The 11,798-nt window shown below is 51.9% G+C and overlaps 1 protein-coding gene across 1 annotated transcript; it reads left to right on the top strand.

Moving 5' to 3' along the window:
- The first annotated feature begins 852 nt into the window (after window positions 1-852).
- On the top strand, window positions 853-4,106 carry LOC142416224 (chemerin-like receptor 1). The gene is made up of 2 exons (XM_075515467.1): window positions 853-1,214; window positions 1,753-4,106. The coding sequence occupies exon 2, from the start codon at window positions 1,771-1,773 to the stop codon at window positions 2,854-2,856; it is 1,086 nt and encodes a 361-aa protein (XP_075371582.1). The 5' UTR covers window positions 853-1,214; window positions 1,753-1,770; the 3' UTR covers window positions 2,857-4,106.
- The last annotated feature ends 7,692 nt before the right edge of the window (window positions 4,107-11,798 follow it).

Below are 11,798 nucleotides of genomic sequence, written 5' to 3'. Positions count from 1 at the left end.
AGCGCCGCGTCCTTCTACCTCCCCGCGTCCTATTGGCCCGCGCCGAGGCGGGGCTGGCGGCGCTACCAGCACGTGGCGGCCGGGGCGCGGGTGACCTTGGCCGGGGCGGGTGGCGGGCGGGGTCTCCGCTGCCGTCACCCCTCTGCCGTCACCCCTCCGCTGCCGTCACCCCTCTGCCGTCACCCCTCTGCCGTCACCCCTCCGCTGCCGTCACCCCTCTGCCGTCACCCCTCTGCCGTCACCCCTCCGCTGCTGTCACCCCTCTGCCATCACCCCTCTGCCATCACCTCTCCGTTGCAGTCACCCCTCCGCTGCTGTCACCCCTCTGCCGTCACCCCTCTGCTGTCACCCCTCTGCCATCACCCCTCTGCTGTCACCCCTCTGCCGTCACCCCTCTGCCGTCACCCCTCTGCTGTCACCCCTCTGCCGTCACCCGTCCACTGCAGTCACCCCTCCGCTGCCATCACCCCTCTGCTGTCACCCCTCTGCTGTCACCCCTCTGCCATCACCCCTCTGCTGTCACCCCTCTGCCATCACCCCTCCGCTGCTGTCACCCCGCAGCCCCGGCCCCGCCTGCCGTGCGCCCCGGCGGGGCCTCTCCCGCGGCCCTGGGCTGTTCCCAGCGCCCGCCATCCAGGCGATGCCTCTCGCCTCCGCCCCCGCCACGCTGCACCCCCGCCGGGCAGGGAGCGCTGCCAGCCTCCCCCGAGGCTCCCGCTCCGGGCTGCTGGCCGAAGCCACGTCTCAAGGCGAGCGGGCGTGTCCAGGCCGCGGCATGGCCTGGCAGCACCGGGGTGGCACCGCTGCCGTGGGGAGCAGAGCCTGCCCCGTCCCCCGCCACAGCAGGGCAGCCCCGGTGCCCGGTGGGGTGGCCGGGTGCTCGGAGGAAGGAGGCTGCGTCAGGGGGCAAGCGGCGCAGGCAGGAGAGGGGCCGTGTTGTCTTCGTGCTTCAAGTCAGCGGATGGGCTTGGCCACGCGGCCCGAGGGAGCCTGCGGCCGCCAGGGCTCCAGGGGTTAAATCAACGCACCACAAATTGAGGAACAAGATTAGGGAATAAGGGATCCTACTAAATTCCTCGTGATCCCAAGCCATGGGAAAAAGGAACGAGGCAGCCTGAGTCACGCTCCGGAGAGGAGCAGCGTCTCAAAGGGGAGTCAGCCAGGAGGCGAGACCACCCGCTGCGGGCAGAGCGGCGAAGGAGCGCGGCGCGGCGGTGAGTCCTGCCGGGACCTGCCGAGGTGGGGTGCTGGGGCGAGCAGGGTGGGCGAGGAGGGCCGTGGGCTCGCCGGGAGGTGGTAAAGGGCTGACGGTTCCACCGGAATACACCTCAGGTGCTGTCCTGCCTACTAGAATGCACCTCCCTAGAAGGTGCTTGTTGAACAGCCTTCGAACTTTATCAGTCTAGATGGTTTTTGCTATCTTAATTTGCCGTCGGTGATCCGAAGAGGACCCGTCACAGCCGTGGGATTTGGGTTTCCATGGTTGTGCTGCCGGCCCATGTCGTCAGCCGTTTATGGAGGTGTTGTTCTGACAGCGCCGACACCAACAGCAAAACCTGGGTCGGTTTCTCTGGTCGCGGTGGTTTCTGTGACATGCAGATGCTATAGAGAAGGACTTAATGTTAATTATAGATTAAACTATATAATCTGGCTGTGCATATACATTTTGCGTACAGCTGCTAGCAAAGATTTCCACCTCTCTTGAGCCATAGGAGCCGCAGATAACAGTGGTGCGTGCTGTTACGATTTCAGGACTCCGGCTTGCTGGTGATGGAGAGCGTCTCTTCTTCCCCTTCACCCTTCTCTGCCAGTTCCCCCACCGCGCAGTCTGAGAACGCCACTGCCCATGACTACTACTCTGGCCTCCAGAAGAGCATGCACGTCCTCTCCATGGTGGTGTACAGCATCGCCTGTTTGCTGGGGGTGACAGGGAACGGCCTCGTCATCTGGATTGCAGGCTTCAAGATGAAGAAGACGGTGAACTCTGTCTGGTTCCTCAACCTGGCCATTGCTGACTTCATCTTCACCTTTTTCCTGCCCCTCAGCATCGCCTACACCGCCCTGGGCTTCCACTGGCCGTTTGGGAAGCTCCTGTGCAAGCTGAACAGCACCATCGCGTTCCTCAACATGTTCGCCAGCGTCTTCCTCCTGACGGTCATCAGCATGGACCGCTGCGTTTCTGTGGCCTTTCCCGTCTGGTCTCACAACCGCAGGAGTCCGGAGCTGGCGGCCAGGATCGCACTGGGGACGTGGGTCCTGGCTCTCCTCCTCAGCTCCCCGTACCTCGTCTTTCGGGACACTGTGGTCAATTCCAGGAACATCACCAGCTGCTATAATAATTTTGCACTGTCTGATGACTACACATCGGAGGCAACGCGGAGGCTGTGGAGGATGCGGCATAAAGCGATGATCATAACGCGATTCTTATGTGGGTTCCTCATCCCTTTCACGGTGATTCTCATCTGCTACAGCATCGTTGCTGTCAAACTGAAAAGAAGGCAGTTAGCCAACTCTGCGAAGCCCTACAGAATTATCATTGCTGTCACAGTCTCATTTTTCCTCTGTTATTTCCCCTATCACGTCTTCTCCTTGCTGGAAATATCCAAAAACTCTTCCAGTCATGAGATGAAAATGGCCCTTTACATAGGGATCCCCTTGGTTTCCAGCCTTGCTTTCTTCAACAGCTGCATCAACCCCATCCTCTACGTATTTGTGGGGCCGGATTTCAAGGAGAAATTTCGCCAGTCCATCCTGTCGACTTTCGAAGGGGCCTTCAGCGAGGAGTCGGTCCTGGGCAGCCTGACCAGCAGGCGAAAGTCCAGGTCTGCTTCGGAAGCGGAGGTCCCGAGGGTCTGAGCGGGCGCTGGTGTGCTGCACTGCCGGCACCGTTGGGGAGGGCAGTTCTCGTCTCTGCGGTTTCCCCTCATTTCAGAGCTATAACCGCAGGACTGGGGGCTGCGAAGGGCTGTGCACGCTAACAAAGTGTGATTTGATGCTTTGGAGGTATCTCAAACCTACTGTGACTTAATATACTACGGAAATTAAACAACTCTCTAGAGCTGCAGCAGGGTGGGAACGTCAAAGTACGTTTTGCTCCTTGTGCCGCTTCCTTGGCTGCCTTGTTTCCCTGTACCTTTTCCATCCCCTATGGTCCATCGTACCTGGCAAAATGTCTCCCTGGCTGGATGTGCTGAGAGGGCAACCACAGCCTCGGTGGTGGCTGCCAGTTGTCAGACTTGGCTGCCTCAGCGCTGCTGATCTGTTACAGCTTCCAGTTTTTAACAGGCAACCCTTTATAAAATTCGCCGAGTTTGTGACTCTGCTGGCAGAGCTCCCTTTACTTTCCTCTCCTCTGGGGCTCCCAAGGAGGGAGCTCTCAGGTGCTCTCCACGCTGCCTCCCAGCCCAGAGTAGGGTCACCCCGTACACGCCTGGAGGAGGCAGTTGGGGACAAGTCCTGTTTGCATCTCCGTTGGGTTCACCTGCCCGCAGTGCATTTGCACATGGCGAGCGGAGGGGAGAGTTTGTTCCCTGCCCTTGCCAGACTTTCCTGGCAGCTCATCTTTGCTGGGGTTCCACCAGGGGGCAAAATCGGGTGCAGCTGCACCGGAGGTGTACGGCTGTGCCGGAGGTGTACGGCTGCACTGGCGTTTCGGCTGTCCAGAGGAGAAGAGGAGGAAGGGGAGAGCTATTCCATAAGTCCCTTGTAATTACATCAGTAAAGAAAAGACAAAGATCCTTTCCCATGTATCATTCCGGTCTGGCGCATGGGCTGCTAAAGCTTAAGGAGAAAATAATTAAAAAAAAAGCAGCTTGAATGTGCAGTGAGATCCATCTGCAGGCACTCTCACAAATGCGTCTTTTAAAGAAATAGGGTTAAATGAAATGGCTATATGTATTTTTGTAGGGTCTGGACTACCCAGTAAGGCACTCATCTTTTCTCTCCCCAGATGTGTGGCAGGACGAATTATTGGTTGTGCTGCGGTTACTCAGGTTTGATGTACAGCATAACTATTTCTGAGCAAAGCTTGTCTCTGTGTGTGTGTGATGTGTTTCTGGCCCTTAAACAGCGGAGATCTGACATTTTCTACTGTCGGTGAATGAATATTAAACCCCATTAAACTTATTTAAAATGCACCCAGCCTGTTGTGTTGCCTGTGTGATAAAACACTTGGTGATTGAACCTGACTGAGCATGCTCATCTTTGGAACTAGAACAACTAGGTAAAAAGATTAAATGCCCAGAATTTGGAAACAAACCACTGTCATTAGCAGCAACTCTCAGGACTGAAGTAGACAGAACATGAGCTGGGTGTGAGGACTTGCCTGGGGCACTCTGTCCATGTGGACCTGATTGCTCGGCTGCAGTTCTGGCTTATCGGTGGGTTTCAGACCTTTTGGTACATTTGAAAACAGGTGGTTTGGAGAAGAAAGAAGAGCAAGCTGGCTGAGCTGGGTCTGCTCAAGTTTCCCATTTGCAAACTGCTCAGGATGAAGATGGTGGGGGTTCTCTTCCCAGGCTTGATCAGCCTCTGAACCGCTTTAATTTTCATAAGTAGAAAAAGTTGGTCACGTAAAAGGGAACAGCAGTGTTGAGGTGCTGTCATTCCCAGCCCATCCGAGGCAGCTGAACGAGCAGGTGACTGTATCACACCTCCCTCTCCTGGCCTGCCCAATCTGCCTGTAAAACAGCCCAAGCTACCGTTTGTCCGGTTCATCCTGCCAGAAACCTGCCTTGGAGCCTCATTGCTCCGACGGCTGGAAAATCTCTGACTCGTGACCTGAACGTATGAATTTACACGTACCTCACTATTCTGCGTGGATGACATTACCGAGCGAGTGCTGTCACTTGAACATGCTGGGGATTACTTATGGGTCTGCTGGGCCATGCAATATTAAATGAAGGTCGTGATCCTACAGGCATACATGTACTTAACCTTAAATTCATGCATAAACCTGCTGAGAACAGGGAATGTAACAAGACCATCCATATGTCAAGCATGAGTGAACAGAGAGATTTACCCTTTGCCACAAATTGCTGCCTGTCATCCAGATAAAACTGCAATGTTTGCTATGCAGCATGCAACTCCAGGGCTATTTACTTGCTCCTGGTGGTAAACTACAGCATCGATTGCAGTGTCAAGGTTGTGCAGACCAGCGTTTGCTCTTTCTGGTTTTCCTTATCTGTTTGCAGAGCCCACGTAATTCCTTGTGACAAGAGATTCTGCGAGTGTTGGACCAAGGCCTCAGACTCCTGTCGTGCCTCTCTCCTCACCCCAGCACCCTTGAAGGTCAGGACTTGAAGTATTGACCTGGTTTGCGGTAGGAAAGAAAGCAATTTTCTGGGTCATTTGGACATCCAAGGTGGGTACAGGATTCCCATGGGACAAGATGGTTTAAATGAAGCAGAGCGTCTGGATGATCTAAGGAATTACTACTGGAATACCAGTAGGTAACTAACCGACGGAGCACCATCTCCTCCCTGGCATCCCAGCCAAGCCCAGCATGCCTTTCGCACAGCAGCTCTGTTTCATTAGCTAACCCCGTTCAACTCCAGACCCGAAACCAAGCTGGTCTTTCTCTCTCTTGCAATATCCCTCCCAGAAGTTGCTTCCACTCTAAGCGGCATGTTATTACGCCTAAGCAAAACAGTGTGTCTCTACAAAGCTGAATGTCTCCCTGCATGACGGGGAAGGGGCTGAGAAAGCTTTCAGACAGCCATTCCTGAGAACACTTGCCAAAATACTGTTGGGAGAAAAGAGGGGGAAGTGAATTTTTTATCGACGGTAACAGCTATTGCTGTGTTACAGGATGCGCTTGAGATGATAGAGATGGGTCTGTCATCCCGGGCCTGATCCCTAGCCTTTGTGCAATGAGAAGCCGTGCTGACATCAATACGGGGTCAGGCTGCCAAGGGACTGGTTCCAAGATAAATCTCCCATTGTATCGAGTTCCCTCGTGTTCAGACTATCTCATTATCACAGTGATAATTGTGATAGTCCCTCATTCCCAACTAGGAGGCAGGCTGTTCATTCTCTCTGATACTTGTGTTTGTCATGCGCTTATCTAGAAAAGCTTGAATGGGAAAAAAAAAAAGGGAAACATTTTTTCCAAAGGCATGCAAAGAATCCAAAGAGGTTGAACAACTCTTTTGGCAGCTGTGTCCCCCTCTGACGCAGCTTTGCTCTCAAGGCTCTTTCAGAGGCGATGGGATGGGTGGAACAGCCTGAACCCCCCAGTATTTGCAGTCATTGAGAAAGGTGCTGAACCCGCTGCCCCGCTGGCGTGAGGCCCTCATTGGTCCCGCGGAGGGGCCGATCCGACAGCCCCGCTCATACAAACAGCGGGCTGGGACGGGCAGAGCCATTGGGGCGTGCGGGGTTCAGGCTGTGCGTGGGGGAGCCTCAGCTGAGAGAATAAGCAAGTTTTGATAGTCAGTATTTGGTATGAATTAGCAGACCAGGGTGAGCAGCCTGATGAGGTCATTAATACTTTGGTGTTGGGCAAGGTAAATATGGAATCTCCAAAACATCTTGGTGAAGAGCTCAGAAAGACTTGGCAAGTGATTTTTGGTTAGAGGTTTTGTCACAGGCTGTGCCTTCTGAGTGCAGAAACTGTGCTGGCCAGAGCTGTGGTCCAGAGCTGCCCTCCAAGGAAGGTAGCAAGGGATGGTGATACTTCACTAGCCGGGGTAGATGGGAAGAATTATATCATGGGGCCAGTTCGGGTGAGGGATGACAGACCTCTGTATGCTGAAAAGAGAACTGGCAGAATCCCATTACAGCCTGGTTGTGTCCTGCCCTGATTCAGTCACAGCCCTAAGTGGCACTGGATCAGCGTTACAGGTTTGGTCAGACTAGGGTCTAGCAGGATGGTAAGATGTTCTTGTATCCTTAGTGCAAGAGACAATAACTGTGGTGTTTTAATCATGCCGAGGGACAACCATGGTGTAAGTGGGTCTCGTGACACAGCTACTTCTGTAACGAAGACAGGATCTTAGATGAAGATCTATCAAGAATCTCAAGGAGGTAAAGCCGGGGGTGAATTGCAGCATGCAGTAGGTCCTCGACAGCTGTGGATTATTCCTATGCCCGGCAGTTCTACATTGTTTTAGCAAGCATGTAGGTCAGGGAACTCAACAAGAGCTGTCGCTGCCTTGCTTTGGAGGAGAGAGTACAGCAGGTAACTGGAGATGTGCGAAGCTGCAGAGATATCAGGGAGGAAACCAGCCAAAGAGGATGTGGCAAGCGGTAGCTCAAGAGGAGAAGGTATTTTCTCCTTGGGACCTGGATGAGAGCATGGAAATAGAAACTGGGCTCAGAATAGTTAAGAGGAAAGAGGGAGGAAAGAGTGGGAGCTAAAACAGCCTTGAAAGTACCAGCAGCATGATGGTAGGTTCAAATGAATGGGAGGGAGGCTGCAGCAGGTGAGGAAGTTCTCACTAAGGAGAACTTAATGAGACAATAAAAGCCTCTGTGAAACCTAGCAGTCCCCATGCCTTTCCTCTGGTGAAACTTTCCTGGTGAGTAAAATTTTTAAGTGTCCCACTCTTGAGCTTGGGGAATGGACTTGTTAGATAAGGTCAAGTAAAAGCGCATGGAGGTCTGACAGCAGAACTTCTTCTAGAGCTTGCTGAAATCAGGGAGGGGAACAATATGGCAAGTTAGAGGACCGGTATTGGTAAAAAGTTTCTCTGTGAAAGGGAGATACTGGTAATCGTGTTAGTAAGTGGTGCAGGCCAAGCCTCACCCAGGTCTCCTCAGCCTTTCTTGGCGTAGCAGCTGGGTGAGGGTCCCACCCAGCATGGGAGTTAACCTGCTATTGCTGATCTAGGATCGGTCCTGATCGGCACCAAACTGGGAAGGGAACAGGGTGCTCTTTGCTGGTTGTGCTTTGGTCCCTCCCTGCACCTCTCCCAGCTTCTGCTTAGCTGTACGGGGCAGGGCTGGTACCAAATCTCTCTTTACACCCCCCAGTCTATCTCTGTGCAGCTGTGTATGCAAAGCACAGGATCTTTTCTCCTCTACCGAATTCCGCTTTAATTTGCGAGTACAGTGACCAGTGACTAACTCGAGCCCTGCCTGTATGTTCACTAAATGCCTGTACAGGGCACGATGCGCCTGCGCTCTCTGTAGAAGAGCTGTAGCTTAGTGCAATAAATGGCAAGTCATGCTAGGACCCAGTAGGTAGGACAGAGAGGAATGGGGTGTTTGGCACTAACTGTGTAGCTGTTCACATTCCCTAAAATGACATGACTTCACTGTCCCATTACAACCGCTTTTGTCTAAAGGCAAATTGAAGGGCAAACCACATCTATAACAGAAGGTGATGGATGTTAACTGGCTGTTACGCAGACTTTTCAGGACAGAACTGCACACAAACACAGCAAAGCAAAGAGAATCTGCGAACAAAGCAAAAGGCGCTGCTGCTGGTTCTTGTTTCAGGGCAATGTTTGTTCAAACCCTCGCCCTCTCATCCAGCTTGAGACACTTGTCTGTGCAGTGACCTGTTAAACGCTGGGTATTCCAACAAGCCTCTCATCTCTTTGTTTGAAGGCTGGTTGGAGATAACCCCGTGCTGAAGCTGATGTGGCAGATCTGTTAGTCATTGCAGACTGACCTGGAACTGACAGAGCGGTTAGAAACAGGAAAACAAACTGAACTCGGCGAGTCTTTCAGTCAAAGCTTCATGACTCAGGAGGAACAGGACTGTAATAAAATGAGTCGCTGCCTATTTCCTGCAGATGGCCAAGCCATGGCTTGGCAGTAATATTTGATAAAACAAGAGAGGGCTATCTACTTACATAGCCTTTCACATAGATAAGTCATTTTCTCTGCTCTGGGGCCTTTTTTAAGGCACTTTGGTTCCCAGATGTGGGGAATGCTATTTTCCAGATCACTCCCAAGAAATGATAAAATTGCTCCTCCCTCCCTTGATTCAGAAATGCATTTATAGTTGCTTTGAGTTCTGCCTCCCTAGCTGGATAATATCCAAGCCAGCCTCTTCTGGAAATCAGACGCAGCCTCTCCCAAGGCAGTAAAGCTGAAGGCAGGGGAGGAGGGAGGTGGTGGCCTTGAGGCTGTGCTCAGTGCGGAGGTACCTGTGCGCTGCAGAACCTCCCAGTGGGCTCAGAGGGGCTGGGTAGGGTAGAGGATGCTTTTGGGATGCCTCGTAGGACCAACCGTTCACAGACCAAACCTATTCACAGGGCTCCATTAGGATCAAATCAAAACGCTTCTTTGGTGTACCATGTCTGATAATTCTCGCTGTCAGGTAGTTCAGTAGGTGAGTTTTAACATCCACCTCTTTAAAAAAAAAAAAAAAAAAAAAAAAAAAAAAAAAACCAAAAAAAACAACAAACCCAACCCAAAACAACAAGCAAAGCCAACCTGGCTGAGCAGTGATGGATGGAGCTCAGGAGACTGGATGACAGTAGCATTTGTCTTCTCTCAGGTGATGGATGCAGGCTGTCGTCCAGCCAAGCACTGGATGAGCAGTGCCCTTCACCTTGGCTGGACTAGGTGTGGGGGTTTCTTTGCACATCTCTGCTTGCCAAGGGTTACATCTGGATTAAGAACAACAAATCTCTGTGAGCCAGTATATTCACACCCAGCAGTTTTTCAGAATTCCTTAGGTGGCTGCTAATTGAATCGTTGTAAATGAAATAAAACCTGGGTGCTCATTTTGGAGCAACTATTTGTTAAACTCTTAGCATTTGGATAGCATATTGTAAAATTAACAAATCCCTCTCCCCTGGGAGCTGAGATTTAAACTTACATTCCTCTGACCAGGAAACAGAGGCAGGAAAGAAATTGATTTGCTCTAAGAAAACAAAGGCAGTAGCCTTATAAAAAGGATCAGAAGACAGAATCTTTCAGTTCCTGGTCCTGTGGTTTGCTCAAGCAATGTCAGGAATTTGGGGCAGCATGAATCAAATAGTCAGCAAATTCTGGGTGCCCTAGGGTATTGAAAAATGCTTCTGGGGAAGGCAGCTAACTGCATTATGGGTCAGTGCTTCACCATGTGTTTTTTCTAGCTGTTCTGCCTTAAACTGCTCTGCGGTACCAGCCTGGAGTGAAATCCTGCCATGAACACTGATGCTAAGAGAGAAATCTCTGCTGCCCTGCAAAGAGGCTAACAAAAAGCTCAAACCCAACTTCCCCTTTGTCCTAAAAGCCCCAAAACAAAACAAAAAAAGAACCTACTAGGGTCAACGACCCTGAATCAACTGTGGAAGCACCAGCCTGTAAGCAGAAAAATACAGACTGAGAACGGTGGGGGTGGCGAGTCGTTAGGAGAGGACTATTCTCTTACACCTAAGTGTAATTCGGAGGAGATTCTAGGAAAGGCAGGGGATCATTGCTGCATCTTTGTGAGGGTACAAACAGGTTAATGGCCTCTCTGCTCACATATTTCAAACAGATGTCTTTGCTTTGTGCGAGCGCTGCAAGTGCTCTACATCTGGCAGCTGCTCAGCGGCTCCAGGTTAAATTGCTCTCCTTCCCCAACTCCGAGTCTGTTAAAAAAGCAAAAAAGGAGACAATTGATGAAGTCTTGGAATGCAAGAAGCGATAAGGAAATGTTGTGAAATACAGGGAAACACTGGCCTGTGAATATTTAAAATGGAAAATGCAGTTTGTAACGGCAGAAACAGCAGTTTCAAAATATGAATCTAAGTGTTGTCCCTTTGCAGGCATGTTTGGTGAGCAGTCCTGGCAGCTGTGGCTTTTCTTCCTCCTTCATGGTAAGGCCATGAAGTATCTGCTGGGGTGCTCCACACCTTGCTCCAATCCACCCTGCAGTCTAGAAATAATTAATTTTAATGTCTTTTTGTGAGAGAAGCCGTAGCAGAAAGTACCTGATTTGTACCTTTATGCTAAATGCTAAAATTCTGATCCATAAAGTGCTGCTGATCTTGGGCATACTGAAAAGCATAACTTAAACCAGCTTCTACCTACCCAGTTAGTGGGAAAACATGGTGCTTGTTTATTAACTTAGGAGGGGGGGGCCCTGGCAAGACCTTTACCCTCCGGAGTCTGTGCAGGATGACTGTAACTTTGTCGAAGCAGTGAAAGGACACAACTTTTGCATGGGTGCTGTCCTGTGATAAAGCTGGGCTTTAAAGAGCCCAGCTAAAATCATGCCAAAACGATAAAGCTAAAATCAGTGCCTTGCTGCAGATGTCAAATGAATCTTCATCCAGTTTAACCTATGTATGGTGCAAGGAAGGCCCTGATCGGGGACTGTGGACAAATCGCCAACTCTCTTGACAGTATAAAAGGAACTGAGAGTCCACTAATTGTCTGGGTTTTTTTCTTTTTTTCTTTCCAGAATAACTTCCTTCTCTACAAACACTGCTGGTCTGATGGCAAAGGCCAGCCGGTACCCTGGTGCCCGGCGGGGATGGGGAGGACCCATCTGGGTCCCAGAGCAGCGCGGCAGCCGTCCGTCCCTCTGACAGGGATGCAGGTGTGGAAGCTCTGAAACCTGGCACCTTGCGGACATCCGCTGGGTTATGCCGTATGGACTTTGCATCGGGGCTCTCACAACCCTGGTGGGGACGTTACCCACCCATCGTGCTCTTTCTTTTTTGGGGGGAAAAGCTGAAATCCGGCGTTGGTACTGGAGTCCCCACAGTATCTCCCCGCTCCGGGTCCCCCCCAGCATCGCGGGGGCCAGGGGGGAAGATGGCGCCGGCGGCGGCTCCCCTCAGCCGCGCCGCGAGGCCGTGGCGGGAAAGGAGGGGAGGGGGGCGGGGAGGGCGTCGCCTCGCGCCCGCCCCTCGCGCGCCCTCCCTCCC

The sequence above is a fragment of the Mycteria americana genome, chromosome 12 (assembly GCF_035582795.1).
Source record: "Mycteria americana isolate JAX WOST 10 ecotype Jacksonville Zoo and Gardens chromosome 12, USCA_MyAme_1.0, whole genome shotgun sequence".
Lineage (NCBI taxonomy): Eukaryota > Metazoa > Chordata > Aves > Ciconiiformes > Ciconiidae > Mycteria > Mycteria americana.
The sequence above is the reverse complement of the archived record's forward strand: the minus strand, read 5'-3'. Positions and strand labels throughout refer to the sequence as shown.

What these genes read in the sequence shown, in the direction of transcription:
- LOC142416224 (XM_075515467.1), top strand. Translation starts at nt 1,771, where the DNA reads ATGGAGAGCGTCTCTTCTTCCCCTTCACCCTTCTCTGCCAGTTCCCCC.